Source organism: Rana temporaria, chromosome 1, assembly GCF_905171775.1.
Source record: "Rana temporaria chromosome 1, aRanTem1.1, whole genome shotgun sequence".
Lineage (NCBI taxonomy): Eukaryota > Metazoa > Chordata > Amphibia > Anura > Ranidae > Rana > Rana temporaria.
Window position 1 is genome coordinate 144,745,356 of NC_053489.1, and position 20,774 is coordinate 144,766,129.

At 40.9% G+C, this 20,774-nt stretch overlaps 1 protein-coding gene across 1 annotated transcript in view; it reads left to right on the forward strand.

Annotated features, from left to right (window-relative positions):
• COMMD10 (COMM domain containing 10) overlaps window positions 1-17,544 on the forward strand; it is a 558,588-nt gene extending 541,044 nt beyond the window's left edge. The window contains exons 6-7 of the mRNA XM_040343862.1: window positions 13,727-13,786; window positions 17,260-17,544. Coding sequence (XP_040199796.1) covers window positions 13,727-13,786; window positions 17,260-17,298 — 99 coding nt within the window. The 3' untranslated portion in view covers window positions 17,299-17,544. The remainder of the gene's footprint in view (window positions 1-13,726; window positions 13,787-17,259) is intronic.
• Window positions 17,545-20,774: the final 3,230 nt, after the last annotated feature.

The following is a 20,774-nucleotide window of genomic DNA, read 5'->3' on the forward strand; positions in this document are numbered from 1 at the left end:
GCTTTTACTTTTGCAGGGGGGGAAAAAAGGACGTAAAACCCATCAGGACTTACCTCCTCTTTAAGCCAAGCTGCAAAAGTTCCTTTCAATCCTATGGGAGAGTTCCTCCACTAGAGCATGGAGTGCAAACTCTTCATGAGATTGAATGGAACTAATTTTTTTATCTCTCTCATCTCTTTTTAAATTTTGTATCTTTTTGCAAAGTGTTCTCTCATTGAATGGGGAGTGTGATGTCATTACCCCTCCACTTCACCTTGTCTAATCTAGGAACTCTTTGCATCCATTCAGAAAATGCAAAGCGTTCTCTAAATGACGCTCCTGTACCTCCTGTGTTCAGAATGCAGTAGGGCAGCTGCTCAGCATGGGTCCCAGACAGGGACGATCCACCCTATAAGCTTACTATGCAAGCCGATTAGGGCCCCGCAAAGCTGTGGAGGGCCTATCAAATTACTAGAGGCCCTGCCTGCTAAGAAGTAATTTTCGGCCCCTCATTCCGCTTCTCAACTCGCTGGTTGCATGAGAGAAGAGGTAAGAAGTCAGCACACCCCGCTTCTCACTTTAATGTAAGATGTAATTTCCGACAGCAGAAAGCCCCCCATGGACTGCAGCAGTGACGGCCGCTCTATTAGGCCCCGTACACACGGTCGGTTTGGTCCGATGAGAATGAACCGAAGTTCATTTTCATCGAACCAAACCGACCGTGTGTATAGCCCATCGGTCTGTTTTCCTTTGGTCCAAAATTTTAAAACATGCTTCAAAACCGAACCGATGGACCTCTGCCCCATCGGACCAAACCGATGGTTAGTACAGAAAAGCATCGGTTCAAAACCCGCGCATGCTCAAAATCAAGTCGACGCATGCTTGGAAGCATTGAACTTTAATTTTTCTCTGCACGTCGTTGTGTTTTACGTCACCGCGTTCTGACCCGCTCGGATTTTGAACTGATGGTGTGTACACACATCAGGCCGTCAGGCCACTTCAGCGGTGAACCGATGAAAACGGCCCGTCGGACCATTCTCATCGGTTTTGTCCGACCGTGTGTACGGGGCCTTAGGGGCACAGAGGCACCGCTCCCCTAATCCATGCACCCGGCCCCTAATCTACATTGATTTTATTTATTTTTTAAGCACGTGATTAGAACCTGAGGCTCTGATTGGCTTCAAAAAGGGTGGGCTCGGGACACAGAGCACTGTGCCCTGAGCCCACCCAGTTGTGTGACAACTGAAATGAATATTTGCAATTGTCTTCATGGTTCTCCTCCCGGGCAATCAGGAAGCATATTGGCTGAGAGAAGCGGCTGCATTGGCCAGGTACGGGGTGGGAAGCACAGAGACAAAGGGGAAGCCGCCAAAGCTGCCCACAGCCTGCATAGAGTAAGTGCAGGGCTGACGGACAGACAAATGTCTGATCGACCAAGCAACGGGGGGGGGGGGTGCTTTTGACTGATTGACCGACAGAGTTATGGGGGTGGGGGCTTTGACCGAATGGGGGAAGCTGGGGTGGTTTGTGTGTGACCTATACACAAGGGTTTTAGCTAGCTTGCTTTTGCAGAAATGTACCCATCTCTGTTCTGTAAAGATTTAAGAATGTACTTTCATTACCCCCATGCACTAGTGTTGTAAGAAGGCAAGCTGCATCAGTTGCGCCCCCTTCAGCCCCTTACAATGTATCTTGCCAAAAATGAAACCCCTTTTGCAGGGGACAACTCTGATATAACTTCCAGCTTTGTGCAGGCCTTGAAAGGGCAGTGATCCAATCACACAAGCAGGCAATGACATATCTCAAAATATGCACAGAATGCTCCCTGGTTGCCAGAAAGGGGCATTTGAGGTTTTTAGAAAATAACAGCTACACATTGAAATAAACCACAAACACCTGTAAAAAGTAAGGATAATTTTCCCTATTTCTTTGTTAGCCCAGAGTTTGCATATTGTTTTATTTAAACACTTTTATTTTAGAATGCAATTTAATTCACATTGTTTTCTCTGGATCTTTTTACGCTACATCTCACACTTGAGTTATGTCAAATTAAATGACAACAAGTGTCACAGGTGTGCTCCCAGACACTGTTTTATTACTGTATTTAGTAATCTTCTGCATCCTCCACATATATTTCCTCACCTGAGTGTACATGTCTCAAGGGACTGCTCAGTCTTCTGTTATATTTCTTCCAACTTTATCTTCAGTTTTATTATTTTAACAGCAATGCTCCAAGTTGGACTTAAATAATAGGAGCATTGCAGACCACACATTAAGGGCCAGATCCACAAAAGGGATACGACGGCGTATCTACTGATACGCCGTCGTATCCCTGTTTCTATCTTTGGAACTGATCCACAGAATCAGTTTCCAATAGATAGGCAGAAGATCCGACATGTGTAAGGGACTTACACTGTCGGATCTTAGGATGCAGTACCGCATCCGCCGCTGGGGGCATTTCGAGTCGAAATGCCGCCTCGGGTATGCAAATTAGCACTTACGGAGATCCACGAAGCTTTTCAGCTTCGTTTTTTCTCCGTAAGTATTAGTTTGCAATCGTAAAATTAGGGCTGCTTTTACAAGGCCTAAACTGTTTAGGCCTTGTAAAAGTAGACCCTTCTATCCCGCGTCGCCGTCTTTTTTTTTTTCCAATTTTTTTTTTCCCGCTGCAACTCGTATTTTTTTTTTACGCCCGTCGCGATTCTCAAAACCCAGCGCAACGTAAAACAGCGCAAAGCACGTCGGGAAAATGACATCGTGAGCATGCGCAGTACGGCCGGCGCGGGAGCGCGCCTAATTTAAATGGGACTCGCCCCATTTGAATAGGAACGCCTTGCGCCGGCCGGATTTAAGTTACACAGCCGAAAATTTCTAGGTAAGTGCTTTGTGGATCGGGCACTTAGGTAGAAATTTTCCGGCAGTGTAACTTAAATGGGAATATTTAAGTTACGGTGGCTGGCTGTGGATCTGGCCCAAAGTGCTTGTGTCTAATAAGAAAAAATAGAATTGCTCTAGTCTGTGAGATGACTGTATTTGCTCAGAACCTTTGTCACCACCTGCCTACTGAAGTCCTGAAACTGACCATAAATGGTATACTTGAAGGTCAGTGCTGGAATCCATTATTATTGGAATCCATTATTTTCCAGCACTGCCTTAACCCTTTTGGGCATGGAGTTCACCAGAGCTTCACAGGTTGCCACTGGAGTCCTCTTTTACTCCTCCATAACGACATCACTGAGCTGGTGGATGCTAGAGACCTTGCGCTCCTCCACCTTCCATTTGAGGATGCCCCACAGACGCTCAATAGGATTTAGGTCTGGAGACATGTTTGGCCAGTCCATCACCTTTACCCTCAGCTTGAGAGAGTGGGTAACCGCTCAAAGAGAACCAGGTAATCTGATTCCTGTGGTTCGAGCCAAGGGTGCAGGCAGTGCAATCAAAATGCAGGTTAGGATGAAGGAAAAAAGCTGGGACAGCCGCACTCCAAAAAAACTCCTCCTTTAATTAAAAATCACAAAATGCATGCCACAGCAAAAAACAGCACAACAAAAGAAAAGCTGACGTTTCGCACTATGCCTTAGTGCTTCTTCATAGCTATGAAGAAGCACTTCATTGTGCTGTATAACGCACACCCCAATTTTAAGAGGGAATTTTCTAGAAAAATTTTTTTTTTTTAAATAAACAACTTTTAAGAAGCAATCTAAGGGTCAGTGCCCATGAATGTCCATATGCAGCCTGATTAATTAAATTAAAGAGTAAACATTTTACTACATGATGGAGATTGTGCTGCTTAGTGTGGTTGAAGGAGAATTGCAATAAAGGATACATTCACTAAAAAACTTATGTATCGTCAGGTTAGGTGTATTTGCGGTTTCTTTTTAGTGTTTGAGTATTCTTGCAGCTTAGAAAAACATTCTGAGGAAAGTGGTCCGACCAGAGTTGGAATTGGTACCATTACATCTTACATCTGGCTTTTAAGCTTACCTGGGATGGAGATATGAGGTTCTGACATTGTTTACTGACTGTATCTACTGATTCTGGTCCTGAACACACGTTTTGCTTTCTAAAACTGGTCATTGTGTATCTGTTCAAGCTCTGTTACTTTGGAAAGTTTATCTAAGGTACCACCCTTACCAGCCCCTGGCTAACATTCCTGATTTGGAATACTGTTGCATTTTTCTTAAATGTTTTTTTTTTTTGTTGTTTTCTTTTTATTTTGTACTTCCCTCAGATTGTCAGGGCTATGTCTGGTGTTTTGATATTCAGTATTTTTAACTTGAACATGAAAAGCAGCAAGAGAGGAGCAGAAAGCACAGATGGTCAAAATGGATGAAGTAAAAGCAGGGAGAGCCTTGCAAATCCTGAAGTACTGCTTCCTCTCCGGCAAGGGTAGTGAGCAGCACAGTAGTGAGATCACTTCTTGCTACTCCAATTCTTGTGAGACTAGCATTTAGAGGCAGCAGCGCCTTAGATTTCACCCTGCATATATACAGCTATGAGGCTGAAGACACAGGCGTGTGCTACTTTTTAGGAGGAATTCACTGGTTGGCTGGAGAAGTAAGGCAACATTGTATGTAAGTGTTGAAGCCATTAGCAGCAATGATGGTTCCCAGAGATGTAAAATTTCATAGTGCTGCCAAAAGCCTGGAGGAGGAAGAGGCTCTCTGTGACATTTATATGTACAGTTACCGTAAAGAGACTCCTTCATGTATTCACAAAATAGAAGCTGCTATTGCCAGTGGCCGAGCAGCATTCATCCATCCTCTGTATTTACGCCATTAAGGAATACGTATAGAAAGAAGTGCAGGGGCAAAGCAGTATTGCAATTTTTGCTGACCCTCTTTCTTTCATGTAAGAATTTCAGCTGACGCAAACCTTATGTGTGTTCTATTACAGAGTACAAATAGAAGACTGTTCATGCTTGAAAAAGGGCTATATCTTCAAAGTAAAACCTCATGTTCTACTTGAAAATGAAATGTAACCCATCTGTGAAAATACTGAGATACCTTAGTTTTACTTTTTTCAACTGCCTATTATAGATTGGATGATTCTTCTTTACAGTGAATAATCATCCACAGCCTTTGATAACAAGTAAAAAACATTCTCTTACAACGCTTCTCTAATTAGTTCATGTGCGAATAGCTTAGGTTACTGAAATTAATTGCGAAAACATAGCTTAGCATGATGTGCAGACACCGCTAGAGATTATTGTGGTGAAGACACTTTTTTTTACTTCTAAATGTGCGGTTTTGTAATAGTCTGCTTTTGAGAGAGTAAAGTTCATAAATACAGTTTTATATTAACTCAACCTATGTTCTGAAAACCCATATATGCGGATTTAGATGATGCTATATATTTCTAAATCGGGGGTGTCCAACCTTTCGACCTTCCTGGGCCATATTGGAAGAAGAGAAATTGCTTTGGGCCACACATAAAACACACTAATAATAAGGACAGCTGATGAGCAGAAAAAGTCGGGCAGATCACAAGTTAATGATCACTAATATAGATAATGTACCTGTCTGAGTAATGAAACATTTATTATAATATTTTTTATTGTTAAAGAGAGCAACATAAAACTAATGCAATATTTCACACTGTTTTTACTAAATGAACACATCAATATCGTGTTCGATGGATATAGTAGCAATTCTAAATTGAATTCTGAAGGTGCTCCTCAGATATTTTGGTTCTAATTTTTCCCTTCATCCTTAAAAAGTTACTCACAAATATAGGTGCATCTAAAAAACTGATGACATAAATAGGGCATGATTGTGAAGAGTTGGCTATTTTTCCAGTGAAGAAACACTATCAAATCTTTCTTTGACCACGTGTTCGCTAAGTGTAAATGCATTTTACAAAAAAATTCCAAAACAAATCAACATTTCTAAGTATGCTTATGATTTTGTGTTGGGTCGCATTCTTAGCCATCTTGGGCCACAGGTTGCACACTCCTGCTCAGTCTAAACCATAGGTGCGGGTCAATAGCTTGAATGAGAATTTTGGGACCACCTGTTTTCCAGATTCAATGTATATTGGCATGAACATATTTTGACATCTCGGAGCAAAGGTAGAACTGACATTTGGGGCCCTGAGCAAACACTCAGAATACATGAGTCACAACTTTAAAAGTTTGGCTGCCATCAGGGGTAGATCTTTTCAAAGTTGTGGCCCCAAGTGTTCCTCCACTTTCTCAATAGCATTTGTGTAGTACAAAGCCTGTAAACACAGAGGCCCAGATTAACAGAGACTTACGCCGACGTATCTAATAATACACTGCGTAAGTCCATGGATGCGCCGTCGTATCTATGCGCCTAATTCACAGTACAAGATACGCCTGAATTTTGACTTCCTACGACCGACGTAAGTCTCCTACACCGTCGTATCTTGGGTGCATATTTATGCTGGCCGCTTCCATTGATTTACTCGTCGAATATGTAAATGAGCGAGATACGTCGATTCACGAACGTACTTGCGCCCGTCGCAGTAAGCTACGCCGTTTATGTAAGGCGTACGTCCGGCGTAAAGATAAACCACCAAAAAGCTGGTCTAAGTCATGTTAGGGTATCGACGTCCGAACTGCTGTCGGATTTTGCGTCGTTTACGTAAGTCGTACGTGAATGGGGCTGGGCGTAGGTTACGTTCACGTCGTTTCCATTGAGCCGGTGTATCTTAGGGAGTAAATTCGACATGATTCTGAGCATGCGCCGTTCGTTCGGGAATTCATTTACATGGGGTCACGGCTAATTTTAATACAACACTAATTTAAATTAGGCGAGCTTACGCCAGCCCATTTACGCTACGCCAACGTAACTTACGGAGCAAGTGCTTTGAGAATACTGTACTTGCCTCTCTGTGTTACGTCGGCGTAGTGCAAATGAGATGCGCTACGCCGATCTAAGATACGCCGCTCTACCTGAATCCGGCTAAGAATGTCTAGTGCCTAGGTTTAATGTTGCTCTATACCAGGGATCATCAAACTACGGCCCTCCAGTTGTTCAGGAACTACAATTCCCATCATGCCTAGTCATGTCTGTGAATGTCAGAGTTTTATAATGCCTCATGGGATGTGTAGTTCCGCAACAGCTGGAGGGCCGTAGTTTGAGGATCCCTGCTCTATACCATGAAACTAAGGTCCCATGTTGCCATATACCATGTACCTGAAGTGTTATGCCACTTTATATAATGCATGTTAAACAAATATCATGGCCTAAATTTAATAAGATGGATAAGTTGTTATACACGTATACACTAAAAAGATGGATAAGTTCTTATACACCTACTTATTTTATCTATTGATAATTTTCCCCTAAAAAATGTTTATGGATCGCAAACATAAATTTCACTTGTCAAATGTTTATTTTTCCATGTTTAACTGCTGAAAACGTTATTTTCTCGTGAATCATTATTTTGACTTATGAAATTATATTTCGTCACCACCTCAAATTTCTTTTTTTTTTCCTGCTCTCTTCTGTATATAGCTCTTGAAACTCCCAGTTATCACTACCCTGAAGCTGGTGTTAGGGGTAACTAACCTGTGTGATCATCTTTGTGAACTGACTGTTAATTTTTTTTTGTGAAGACCAAAAAAGAACACTGATAGTGTTGTAATCGCACTAGTAGTGTTAAAATGTTATTCATTACAGAGCAGGCTAAATAAAGTGTGTTATGCATCTTTGTGAATTGAGATTTAAAGTGGAACTTTAGTCAGAAAATTAAGTCTTGATAGATGACTTCAGGCTTATCCCTTTTGCAGGTATAGCTATTTAAGACATTAAAAATAATGCTCTGCACACGCTCAGATGCTCTCTGTTCTTGGCACTGTGCCTAAAATCAGAGCCAATATATGCTGATCAGTAGACCACTTTAAGATTTACTGTTGCTGAAGGGGGAAGAAAGCAGCAGGAACAGCACAGACTGTGCGGAGGGAGAAATGAAAAGCAGGAAAGGTGACATGACAAACTCTGCTTTCAGGGAGACACAATAGAGGTACATTTATATGGGTCTTGTCCCCCTGATATTCTTTCCTTTTTGCCTCATTGGCAGTCTGTGAACCTCAGCACTGTAAAGCTTCTCCCAGCCTTCCTCTCTAACTTTGTTAAGACATACACATGTGCATATTATAATTTCAGAAAGTAACATCATTTTTAGGGGGAGATTCCAATAAAGAAGTGACTGCTCTGGGCTTCAACAAAATGGTGGCCTCCAGCAAGAAGAAATGGGAGCAATGCTCTATGCAATTTACACAATACACTAATTTTGGTAGCATAATTATTAGTGTGCAATGTACCGTATTTTTCGTACCATAAGATGCACCTGACCATACGACGCACCTAGGTTTTAGAGGAGGAAAACAAGAAAAAAATATTCTGAACCAAATGATGTACTAAAATATTTTCCAGTGCCTATGAAGAAATGCAGCCTGACCATTGCCATAAATGCAGACTGACCATTGCCATAAATGCAGACTGACCATTGCCATAAATGCAGACTGACCATTGCCATAAATGCAGACTGACCATTGCCATAAATGCAGACTGACCATTGCCATAAACGCAAACTGACCATTGCCATAAACGCAGACTGACCATTGCCATAAACGCAGAGTGACATGCAGAGTGACCATTGCCATACATGCAGAGTGACCATTGCCATGAATGCAGAGTGACCTGATGTTATCTCATCTATCTCATTCTGTCTCAGGAACAGTGTCAGGCCCAGCCAGGAGATCGCCTGGCGCCCACGAGCGTATGGATGTTGGTGGTGGGGGGCAATGCCAGCGGTGGCAGCTGCGACGGGGGTGCCTGTTGTATATTTGCACCATAAGACACAGAGACATTTTCCCCCATATTTCTGGGGGGGGGGGGGTGCGTCTTATGGTGTCTTTTGTTATCAAACTATTATGGGTAAAGTTCCACACTAAACACTGGCTAACCAAGCTATCCCTGCATGATGGCTACAGTGCAGCCTGCTAGTTCAGGGAGGCCGTTATATGACGGCCTCCTGGGATCGCACCCGCCGGGCACCTGTTCTGTGAGTGCAGATTGAGGTAAAGAGCCAATCAGTAACTCTTTACTACACAGCTTGGACACAGCTGATCACTGATGTAAACAGAAGCTGGTTATCGGTGCTTCTTTTCTCACGCTGACAGCATGAGGAAGGGATTATCAGTGCAGCCCCAACAGTGCCCACCAGTGTCACCTATCAGTGCCCATCAGTGCATCATATCCGTGCCCATATATGCCCATCAGTGCTGCCTCATCAGCGCACAACTGCAAAGGAGAAAAATTAGCTGTTTGCAAATTTTCAGTCTTTATTGGTTTATTTAGCAAAAAATAAAAAACCCAGTGGTGAGTAAAAACACCCAACAGTTTTGTGGTCTGAGCCCTTTAACCCCTTCCCGACCAGCCGCCGCAGTTATACTGCGGCAGGTTGGCACAGCTGCACGAGCCGTCGTAGTTGTACGTCGGCCCTTTAAGACTCTGTAGCAGGCGCGTGTGTCCTCGGAGCTGATGCGCGTTCCCAGCGGGTGTGATGACCGCCGGGCACCTGGGGTCACTCGTGACAGAGCGAGAGCTGGGATCTGTGTGTGCAAACACACAAATCCTGGTTCTGTCAGGGAAGAGGAGACAGATTGTGTGTTCCTACTACGTAGGAAGGAGGAGTGTTCCTACTCCTCCTCTAGTCAGCCACATTCCCCCCACAGTTAGAAAAACACATAGGGAACACAGTTAACCCCTTGATCACACCCTAGTGTTAACCCCTTGCCTGCCAGTGACATTTATACAGTAATTAGTGGCTATTTTTAGCTCTGATTGCTGTAAAAAATGTCTCTGGTCCCAAAAAAGTGTCCGATGAGTCCTTTGCAATGTTGCAGTCCTGATAAAAATTGCAGATCACCACCATTACTAGTAAAAAAATAATAAAAATGGCATAAATCTATCCCCTATTTTGTAGACGCTATAACTTTTGCGCAAACTAATCAATATACACTTAAATACGAAAAATCCCAGCCCTTTCAATGTAAGTTCAAAGACAATTTACTTCCCATTTGTTGGTCAAACTTTTGCACAGGGTGTCTCTCATGTAGCTCTTCTACCTGTGACTGTGGGATTTGAATTTGGTTCTTTGAGCATTTCCAAAAACCTACTTTTGAACCAATTTGAAATATTCATATGTCTGGACTTGTAGTCATATACTGAAATGAACCCTATCTGGTCTTATACAAAGATAAGGTGGCATTGAGGCCTGTTGCCTACTTCCTTCCTGAATTGCTCTTACATCTCTCTGTCTGGCTATAGGAAAGTTCCCTTTAGTGCCTTGATGTAGTTCATTCTGTTTTACAATGCAAGTTTAGTGTTACTGCTACTGCTTCTAGTAAAAAGACTGACATTTTTTTGTCATTCATGATGAAGGTTAGCCAGCTTTTTGCTTGACCATTTCAAGGTAGCTCAGACAGTTCATGCAATCATGGTTAAATACAAGCTGGTCTTAAACACAAGGTTCTACCCTTTCTTGTCAAGAGGCTCTGTCAGTGCTTCCTGGGCTTTTAGGCATTGGGGAACTGCTTCCTACAGTAGATTTTCAAGATTGCGAAATGGCTTTCTGTTAACACATTGTCTATGTCTTACCAATTGGATTTTCAGGCCTTATCTGGTGTCAGCTTTTGGTTTAATATGGTTCTTCAGGCAGCTCTTTGAGATACAGGCTGCCCCCAGTTCTATTGTTTTTGTTAGGTGGGTCAGTTAATGTTTTTCTTACTATTAAACAGCCCTCTTTTAGTTTTGAAAGGTACAATTGTCTTTAATGAACAAGAAATGGGATTTAAATACTTACGGTAAAATATGTTTCTTATAGTTCATTAATGGACACAGGTCCTAATGCTGCTCTTCTACAAAGTTGAAGCATGCTGGGAGTGAGAGGGGTTATTCATGGCTGGTCAATAGCCTTTTTTGTTTGATAGTGTCCAATTTCTCCTCTACAAGGCTGTATAACATATTAGCTCAGAATAAGTAAACTCTGTGCCCCGTAAAGCAGTAGTAATCTGTAGCCTTTTTAAAAGGCAATCCCATATTGCATACTAGCACATTATGAAATGCTTGCCATAGAACAAAGCTCTCCAGGCGCACACTGTCACCACTGACAGGGCTTCCATCTTCACCCGGTCTTCCTTTCAGGTTTGCGTGCTACCAGCTCTCTGGCTGAATCACAATGACGTCACGCCAGCGCATGGGCATGGGAATCACAGCCGCGTCACAGAGCTCTGAAGGGATGGCACAGGTATGTCATCCCTTCAGAGCCAATGCAGCGGTGACATCACTGGCTGCATGCAGTGTGAATATCTCCTAAACAGTGCCAAGTTTAGGAGATAATTCAATGTATCTACATATCATTTTTATTATAGGCTTACTTGTAGGTAAGTTTTAAAAAAATAGACTTTAGTACTACATTGTGGGGGGGTAAATTTTCGCGCCAAAATCTAAATTAATAACTAAGATATATAAATCTCAAAAGTGTAAAAAAGCAGCAATCTAAAAAATTCTGGGGGGCAACCCCAGTATTCAAGAGTATGTGAAGAAAAAGATGCGCTAATTAAATAAATAAATAGGTTATTTAGAGTCTATCTCGAAACGTACGTCGAGGCGCATTGGTCACGCTATCTCCTACGGACGGACGCACTTCCGGTTCCGGCTCTGCTGGTCCTCGCTCACACACAGGTGGAACGCACGCCGCTTATTGCGATCTCCTTTTGATTAAGGAGATCAACTTCTTGTGGTAAGGTGCCATCCATGAGCACTTGTTTGCGGTGTTTTGTTTTCCATTCCTTGGTGGAGGAGGAAGTCTACACAGACCGAATGGACTTACCCTGCAAAATTCTTTTCACTATTATTTGGACTGTTTGTGCACATTATTAATTCCTTTGATCTCCTATGATAGGAGTCTTACCTATTTATTTATTTATTGGCTTGGTCATTAATTGATCATTGTATATATATTCACTTCTATCCCACCATTATATAATTTAATATCTTATTTAGATACTTATTTAGAAATGTTGAGGTTTTCACTGAATTTCATAACCTATTTATTTATTTAATTAGCGCATCTTTTTCTTCACATACTCTTTAGTACTACATTGATAAACTCCAATGAATGGATTTCATGGCCAGTACAGAAAACCTGTTATTTTAGATAACTACAAGCCCACAAGCTCATTAATTGTAGCTAAACTGATCAATACACTTTGAGAGAAAACTAGAGAAAGCCATGAGGTCAAACGCTACATATCAGTGACTTGGAAAGCATTGAAGCCACTGGAGTATCATAACAGCCAGGCAGCAACTATAGAGAAAAGAGCTTACCAATGATAGTCTGCATATTTCTCCCAGCACAGGGTTTCTTTTCTAACATTTGTAACTGATGTGGCCTGAAACATTACATCGGTGCTCAGAGAATGCCTAATAATATGTATTTGGTGTATTGGTATTATGTCAGTTCCTATAAATTTCCAATTTCACTGTTAAATTTAGAAAAGAGTTGACTGGTTGCAAGACATTAACATATATTCACTTTAAAGAGAGTTGATGTATTATTGACTTTGCATAACTCCTTACAGAATATTATTGAGTTGAGCAGCTGTGTCTACATCACTGGAATGCAGTGTTTGATAGAATCCTGCAAGCATTTTCCAATCAGTAAAAAATGGGCAATGCATTTAATCAGACTTCATGTCAAGAATTGTTATATAGCCTGAACTGTGCCGTCAATTTAATTAAAAAGAAAGCCAATGCTTTCACATTCAAGTACATTAGAATGTATTGTTTAATGATTTAGAATTACTTTTGAGAGATGTATCGGCTTTTAAATTATATTTCCAGTGTCTCACATTTCTGTATTGTCTTCTTCAAGAAACCCAACTTTTACATATGGTGCCAGCTTAGCTCTGTTTTAACGTCAATAATATGCATTTATGTTAGATACTGAGGATTTTTGTATGCAGTGTCACAACTATGAATGCAATTCTGTGCAATAACATATCTGTAGGGATTGACGATGATCATATGCACTGGTCCATTTAACCTGTGGTGTCGCCAAAAAAAGGCATCTTCTGTTCAGGACCCATAAGTTTAAGGTACTTGTGTATACAAACAGGTATCTATTTACTGTATACTGAATGCAGTTACGGTAGTTTTATCTTAAACCAGGGTGTATCCACAAAGGATGGGAGAACTATGAAGGCTGCCACTTCTGATCATTCTTTCTATATTGTATTTGCATTGCTTTCAATGTTTTCTAAATCATCGACAATCAATAAGTATGGAGATGACCAAACTATCAATCTTGCAATTTGAGACGTTTTGTCCCTATAAAACCATTCAAATTGATTGGACTCCAACTTGCACTGATTTTTAAAATGGTTCCTGCACCATTTTTGGTGATTTCATGCACGACTTGTATTGACACCTGTGCATGTTATCGCACAGATGTCGGCAAGCCGCACATGAAAGCGTACTGACCGGCAACTTTGAAATTGCACTGAAGTAGCGCAACTTCAAAGCCGCATTTAGTGTGAACGGGGGGCTAAAACAAGCCTGTATCCACTTCTGTAGCCATAGGCATTGTGGAGAGATTTTGTTTACAACAGAAGCATTATGCTTGGCAGTTGGTTCTTTTACTTCTGTACAATGTGAAAAATAAGCAAAATCACATTATTTTGCTTCTTAAATATATTTTCTTTTTCTTCCAGAATCGGGAGAATGTTTTTATTGAGTTTAACCACAAGGAGCTCTTGGAGTTTTATAACAAGGTGAGTACTGATTTATTTTCTCTATAATATCATTGTCATCATAGCACCTCCTCCTATCAATTCTGTAGAGTTACCCAATCAATTTATGGGGGACACCCTAGACCTTCTTATCTACCTCAGCAAATACCTACAGAAATTAATTAATTGACGATTGATTTCATCGTATGTCCTCTAGAATATTGCAAGAAAACAACCCAGGGTACACAGGACCACCCAAAATGTAAAAGTAGGAAGGAACCGAGCCAAGAACTGTAGCAACAAAATAGCTGCAATTGGAGTTTATAAAAGACAAAATAAAATAGTACATGAAATCCAACCAAATCCATCTTTAATAATTTGCTGTCTGTAGACCATTTTACATCTTCCGGGATCTCAAGTGGTTAGGGTGATACTAAAGGTTATTTTTTTTTTGTATTAAAATAAAAAAGAGGTTATACTTACCTGCTGTGTGCAAAGATATTGTGCAGAGCTTTCACGTACCTCTTATTTCGCAGTTCCCTACCAGTGCTGTCCAGTGCTGTGTGGAAGAAGGTGCTCTGGTCAGAGGAGACCAAAATTTTACTTTTTGGCCTAAAAGCAAAATGTTGCGGAAAACTAACACTGCACATCACCCTGAACACACCATCCCCATCATGAAACATAGTGGTGGCAGCATCATGTTGTGGGGATGCTTTTCTTTAGTAGGGACAGAAATGCTGGTCAGAGATGATGTGAAGATGAATAGAGCCAAATACAAGGCAATCTTAGAAGAAAACCGGTCAGAGTCCGCAACAGACTTGAGCAGAGGTTCACCTTCCAGCAGGACAATGACCCTAAACATACAGCCAGAGCTACAATGGAATGGTTTAGATAAAAGCATATTTATGTGTTAGAATGGCCCAGTCAAAGTCCAGACCTAAATCCAATTGAAAATCTGAGATGACATAAAAAAAAATGCTGTTCACAGACACTTTCCATTCAATCTGACAGAGCTTGAGATTTTTTGCAAAGAGGAAAGGGCTAAAATGTGACTCTTTAGATGTGAAAAGCTGGTAGAGACATCTCCAAAAAGACTTGCAGCGGTAATTGCAGAAGGGTGGTTCTACAAAGTATTGACTCAGAGGGGCTGAATACAAATGCACCCCACACTTTTCACATATTTTTTTTTTTAAAGTTTGAAAACCATTTCTCATTTTCCTTCCACTTCACAATTATGTGCCAATTTGTGTTGGTCTATCACATAAAATCCCTATAAAATACATTTACCTTTTTGGTTGCAACATGTCAAAATGTGGAAAATTTCAAGGGGTATGAATACTTTTCCAAGGCACTGTAGGCATTGTTGAGATATTAAAGTATAACTAAAGGCAAAACTTTTTTTCTTTGCAGTTTAGTTTTGGACTGAAGGGGGATGAAAACCCCCTTGTCTGGTTATTATTGTTGTCTGCGTCCTGTTAGGGATTAGTGATGAGCTCAGGTGTGTTTGGATTCTAGTCTGAATCAATGGATAGTCGTGGGTTTGAAATCCCAATCATGGCATCACCTGCATGGAGTTTGCATGTTCTCCATGTGCCTGCCTGGGTTTCCCCTGGGTACACCGGTTTCCTCCCACACTCCAAAGACATGTTGGTAGGTTTATTGACTCCTGTATAAATTGACCCCTCGTATGTGTATGCATGGATGTAAGTTAGGGACCTTAGATTGTAAGCTCCTTGAGGACAGGGACTGATGTGAATGTATATTATATATCTAAAGTGCGATGTAGATTTGACAGTGCTATGCAAGTACTTATAATAAATAATACATAAATAAATAATAGCTGAGAATGAAAATGAAAGAAAATCCCACATTTTGGGTTCTCGCAAAATGAGCAATAGAGAGAAATCTTCCAATGAGGGCTAAGTCACGTGTCCAGTGATGTAACGCGTGGGGGAAGAGCTACGAACGGGAATGACGGATCGCACATCCGAATGAGGAGTACATGCATTCTGAGCGGCTTGTGTTTGCCTTGTTGTTGCCTGTTGTGTCCGGGAGATTCGTGAGTGTGCCCATATCAGAAGCCTGTTATATTTGCCAATGGTGGTTACTGTATTGCGCAATAAGGTTTTTCTGCTTGCTTTGCATGAGCTGTGTCAGCGATTTTAAGCATATTGTGCTTATTTTGTTGCACAGCCAAATACTTGTTTCTCTTGCACATTTCGGGTGCTATCAATAAAAAATGCCACCCAAACACGCATTGAGCGGTTTGGTGCGATTTTACTGTCTTCCAGAATTGCGTGATTCGGCCGGAGATTATAGAATGCCTAGATGTGAACGGGACCTCAAAGTTCAAATGAGAGGCATTGAAATAATAACTTTGCTCCCCTCATTTTCTCTGGAAGCTGAAACTTTGCAGTTCCAGCGACAGCCTTCTAATATATACAAGCAGCGGGTACTGTAAGCTGGTGGAAACTGACCGAATTCCATTGGAGTGCCAGTTCACACTTATGTGAATTCAGTGCGGATCAGATGCGATCTGAAAAGCATAGATTTGCATGTCATCTAAAAAAGCATTATTTCCAATGTAGGCTTTTCACATATATGCAGTGTAAATTTGGTCCGGTCAAAAAAAGGGTCCTGTGCAAATTTATTAAGGGGTCCCTGCAAATTTTATCTCCAGCTATTCCAAATCCTTTCAGAAATCACATTAGAAACGCACCTGTCACAACAGAAATCGCACTGTGAAATTGTATCAGATTTGCACCGCATCAGTGTGAGGTTTGAGGATGAATAAAAAATTATCCTGTTGCTAAACATTATATTTTATTGCATCAAAATGTATTTATGCAAACTTGTGGTGAACTTAACCATGCTAAGTAACAAAAGATATTAGACAAAAAGTAACTGTGTATGCTCCCATGTCTTACCCTAGGGCACACCACAAAATACTAAGTATGACCCATGCTTCTGAGCACATAAAAGATTTCTGAGTCTTTTCAGTCATCAAAGGAAAAAATACACTTCCAAAGTAATAGCTTTTTCTTGTTAACAGTAAAAAATAACGGCAAACAACATAAATGCCACTCTATTCACCAATATCCAGCATGTATTGCTTTAAATCGTGCTGTTGTTGTCCATGAAAATGATGTTCGTAGATTGTGCGTTTAATTTCCATCTTTAAAAAAAAAGCCTTAATTTACCTAGCTGTGCACAGAAGATTAAGCACAATCAAAGTGGAATTTTTTCCCCACTGCAGCTCAGCCTTTACTATAGTGCCAAATGAGAAATCGTAATTTGCCATTATAAAAAACAGGTGTTCGGTTCTCTAAAATCTTGAATATTCATTAACACTTTTAAATGAAATGCCTTTTTATGAAATAGATATTCTGAGATTCCGCTACTTTTTTAATAACTTTTTACGTAAGTAGATTTAATATGTGTAGCTTCAATACTGTTATGGTTTTTGTGTGTGTAAATAATCCTTCATGAAATCTCTTTTTCTCCTTCTTTAATAGCTTGAGACCATCCAAGCACAGCTGGATTCCCTTACGTGATGTCTTAAAGACGGGTTCTTCCACTGCACTCCTGCCACCTCATTATTTTGTATAGAAGATAGATTGCCAAGCTGTGTTTGTTAAAGGAATCAATGGGCTGCTTCCTGTAAAATTATATGGCTTATCTCCTCTTAGACTAGCAACATTAGCCGAGGGAGATCATTGTGAAGGATGCCGAGAGTCTAATTGACTTTCTTGTTGGATCCTGTGAATACAAGCTATATTATGAATTCTCTTAATAAAACAGAAGACAGTAATGATGTTTCCATTCTCCCAGTAAAATATAGCATGACTAATAAATAAATGTATCTATATCCTATCTGAAGCTTACAAATAGAATAATTTGGCACCCCATGTATTTTATAACATTTCACTTCACCTTTTTGGACAGTGTGATATGGTAGGAAAGGACAAGAAGATAATACAATGTGCAACTAGTGTTCATTGCCCAAATTGCTCTCTTAGGCTTGGTCAAGGTGTGGTCCTTTGTTCCATTGGGATCTTGTAGTCGTGTTTTTGGCCTTCAGTACTCTACAGTTGACATTGATTTTTGGCAACCAAGTGTCTGAGTAAAGTTTGTCTCAACTAACTTTTATTTTATTTACCGCAATGGGTTTGATTTACTAAAATTGGAGGGTGCAAAATCTGGTGCAGTTCTGCATAGAAACAAGTTTTATTATCAAAGCTTAATTGAACAACCTGATTGGCTACCATGCACAACTGCACCAGCTTTTGCACTCTCCGGTTTTATAAATCAACCCCTATGTGTCTATGTAATTATTTCATTTTTTAAATGAAGCTGAACTCGGAAAGCAGGGAACTGATATCTTATAGGGAACCTTTGGAAATATTAATTGTACCTTGCAAATCGTACCTTTTTGTCTTAAATTCCCCCTGAAAATAGCAGTAAACTTCCTGGTATATGAGTGTGTCTAGGCATTTTGTTTCTGCAGATCTGAATATCTGCAGTGTAAAATTATTTAAGTCACTGTGACTGCTAGTCACCCAGGACTTGAGTTGCTATTTAGTGATATCACTACTCTGCTGCTCATTGTTCTCATTGCTGGAGAGGATGTGGTACCTGAAAAACTCTAATGTAAATAGAGCTTTGTTTCAGCTTCATTTATTCTGTGGATATTTGCTTTCCCAACTTCTCCTGTTGCTTCTTGATAATTACCCCTTCAGTAATCACATCACCAGACATCAGGGGACAACTCTGACATGAGGAAGCAAAGCTCAGCTCCTTTACACAGGTGACCACCTCCACACAATGAGACCCAATGGGGTGCAAGGAATGGTAAGTGACTAATGACCAACTGTAGAGGAAGCTACGGGCAATACTAGGACCTAGTCCTTTGTCCTCAGCTTGTCTTTTTTTGGGCACAAACACGCATGCTCAGAATCAAGTCAACGCATGCTCGGAAGCATTGAACTTAATTTTTCTCGGCTCGTCGTAGTGTTGTACATCACCGCATTTTGTACGGTCAGAATTTGGTGTGATAGTGTATATGCAAGACAGCTTGAACGGAATTCCGTCAGAAAAATCCACCGGAGTTTATCCCAACGAAAATTCCGATCGTGTGTACGGGGCAAAAGTTTGAATATCGCCAATGTGTTAAAACGCAATCTGTATGTCTATGGGTTGCAAAACCTACTTGAAGCGGGTAAAATGCAGGTTAAAAAAATGTCAGCTGCAATACACCTGTTATTGACTTCTGAATAATCTCAGCAGCATCCCATGCTGATACAATCACCATAAGACTGTAAAGCCAGTTGACACGAGCCCTTATACTAAGAGCAATATAATAAGTCTTTATTCATATAGACACCAAGATAGGACGTGCTGACAATGCAGGCAACAAAAAAATTCTGTCAGAGTTTCGAACCCTTCTATACAAAACTTAGGAAAATATTCTTACTGCATCTGTTGTTTCATAATCATTTTCTAGTCATGGACTGCTTGGGTATTTGTAATTTTGTGACTTGCATAAACACCTTGTTTTCAATGGATTTACTGTACTTTACATGTTGCTCAGTTGTTCACAGGAACATTTATATCACATTTCCAATGATTTCCCCCTAAGGCTTATGTTGTGAAATAAAATGACAGTGGAATACCAAGCTTTGTGTGAATGTTTTCTTTTGCAGATATCTGAACTACAGGAAAAGTGCAAGAACAAATGTATCAGAAGCCATTGGGGCGTGAGAGTTTACTGAGGAAGGCTCTGAGCTTCTAGCTCAAGGAATGCAAATGGACAACAGCCTGTTCAGCTGTATAAATGAATGAAAACTGCACTGCTACTTCATATTAAATAAACTTAAATTAATTAATACATTTTTATAACGTTTAAACATAAATATTTGTGATATGAATTTAAAACAAGGGAGCTATCCCACAAGCACAGTGTGATCTAGAAATAGTAGGTCCACATCTTCTGGTGAGTGTCAGTCCATGTGGGACACCTGAAGCCCTTTGAAGTGATGCACCCTAAATGTTTACAAGAGTACGAGCACTTTATATTGTGTACACTGTTATATTGGGACTTTTTGTATTGAATTTGTGTTTTTCATATCACAACGATTTGCGGTACACGTTATAAAGATACATACATTTTTTAAGATTATTTTATATGAAGTAGCAGTGTGGTTTGCATTTCATTTACATAGTTGTTATTTGTGTTGGTTTAGCACATAGGGTTAACTGTGGCAGCTAAAAATATTTATGTATCACTTATTTATTTTATTCTCCTTTTTTTGGAATCTCGTTATCCTTAGGCGCAGATTAACATTTCACACATTGGTTCAGCTGATTGGAAGGATAAAATGACTAACTGCTATGTAGACAATACAAATATTACACTGCAGAGCTGGCATTTAGCCTTGCTAAAATGAATTATATGCCCCTGCATATTATACTTACAGAATTACAGTAGGTGTTTGTGATATTGTGTTTTTAGCACGACAGCATCGCGCTGATTCTCGGCGACATGGTGCCGAGATCTCGCCGACATCTCGCACTCACTGGAATAGTGACAGCACATCCCAGCAAGCGCGTCATAGAAGCGACGGGAGATTCGACTTGGATTCCCGCCAATTCTACACGTGTGCGGCGTTTGTTATGAATCCTGAGGGGGAAGTCCCCGTCGGATTTTAAATAAAAATCCGGCATGGGTTCCCCCTCAGGAGCATACCGGGCCCTTAGGTTTGTTATGGGTTGTAAGGAGAGTCCCCCTACGCCGAAAAAACGGCGTAGGAGGTCCCCCAACAATCCATACCAGACCCGTGTCCAAAGCACGCTACCCGGCCGGTCAGGAAGGGAGTGGGGACGAGCGAGCGCCCCCCCCCCTCCTGAGCCGTACCAGGCTGCATGCCCTCAACATGGGGGGGTTGGGTGCTCTGGGGCAGGGGGGCGCACTGCGGCCCCCCCACCTCAGAGCACCCTGTCCCCATGTTGATGAGGACAGGGCCCCTTCCCG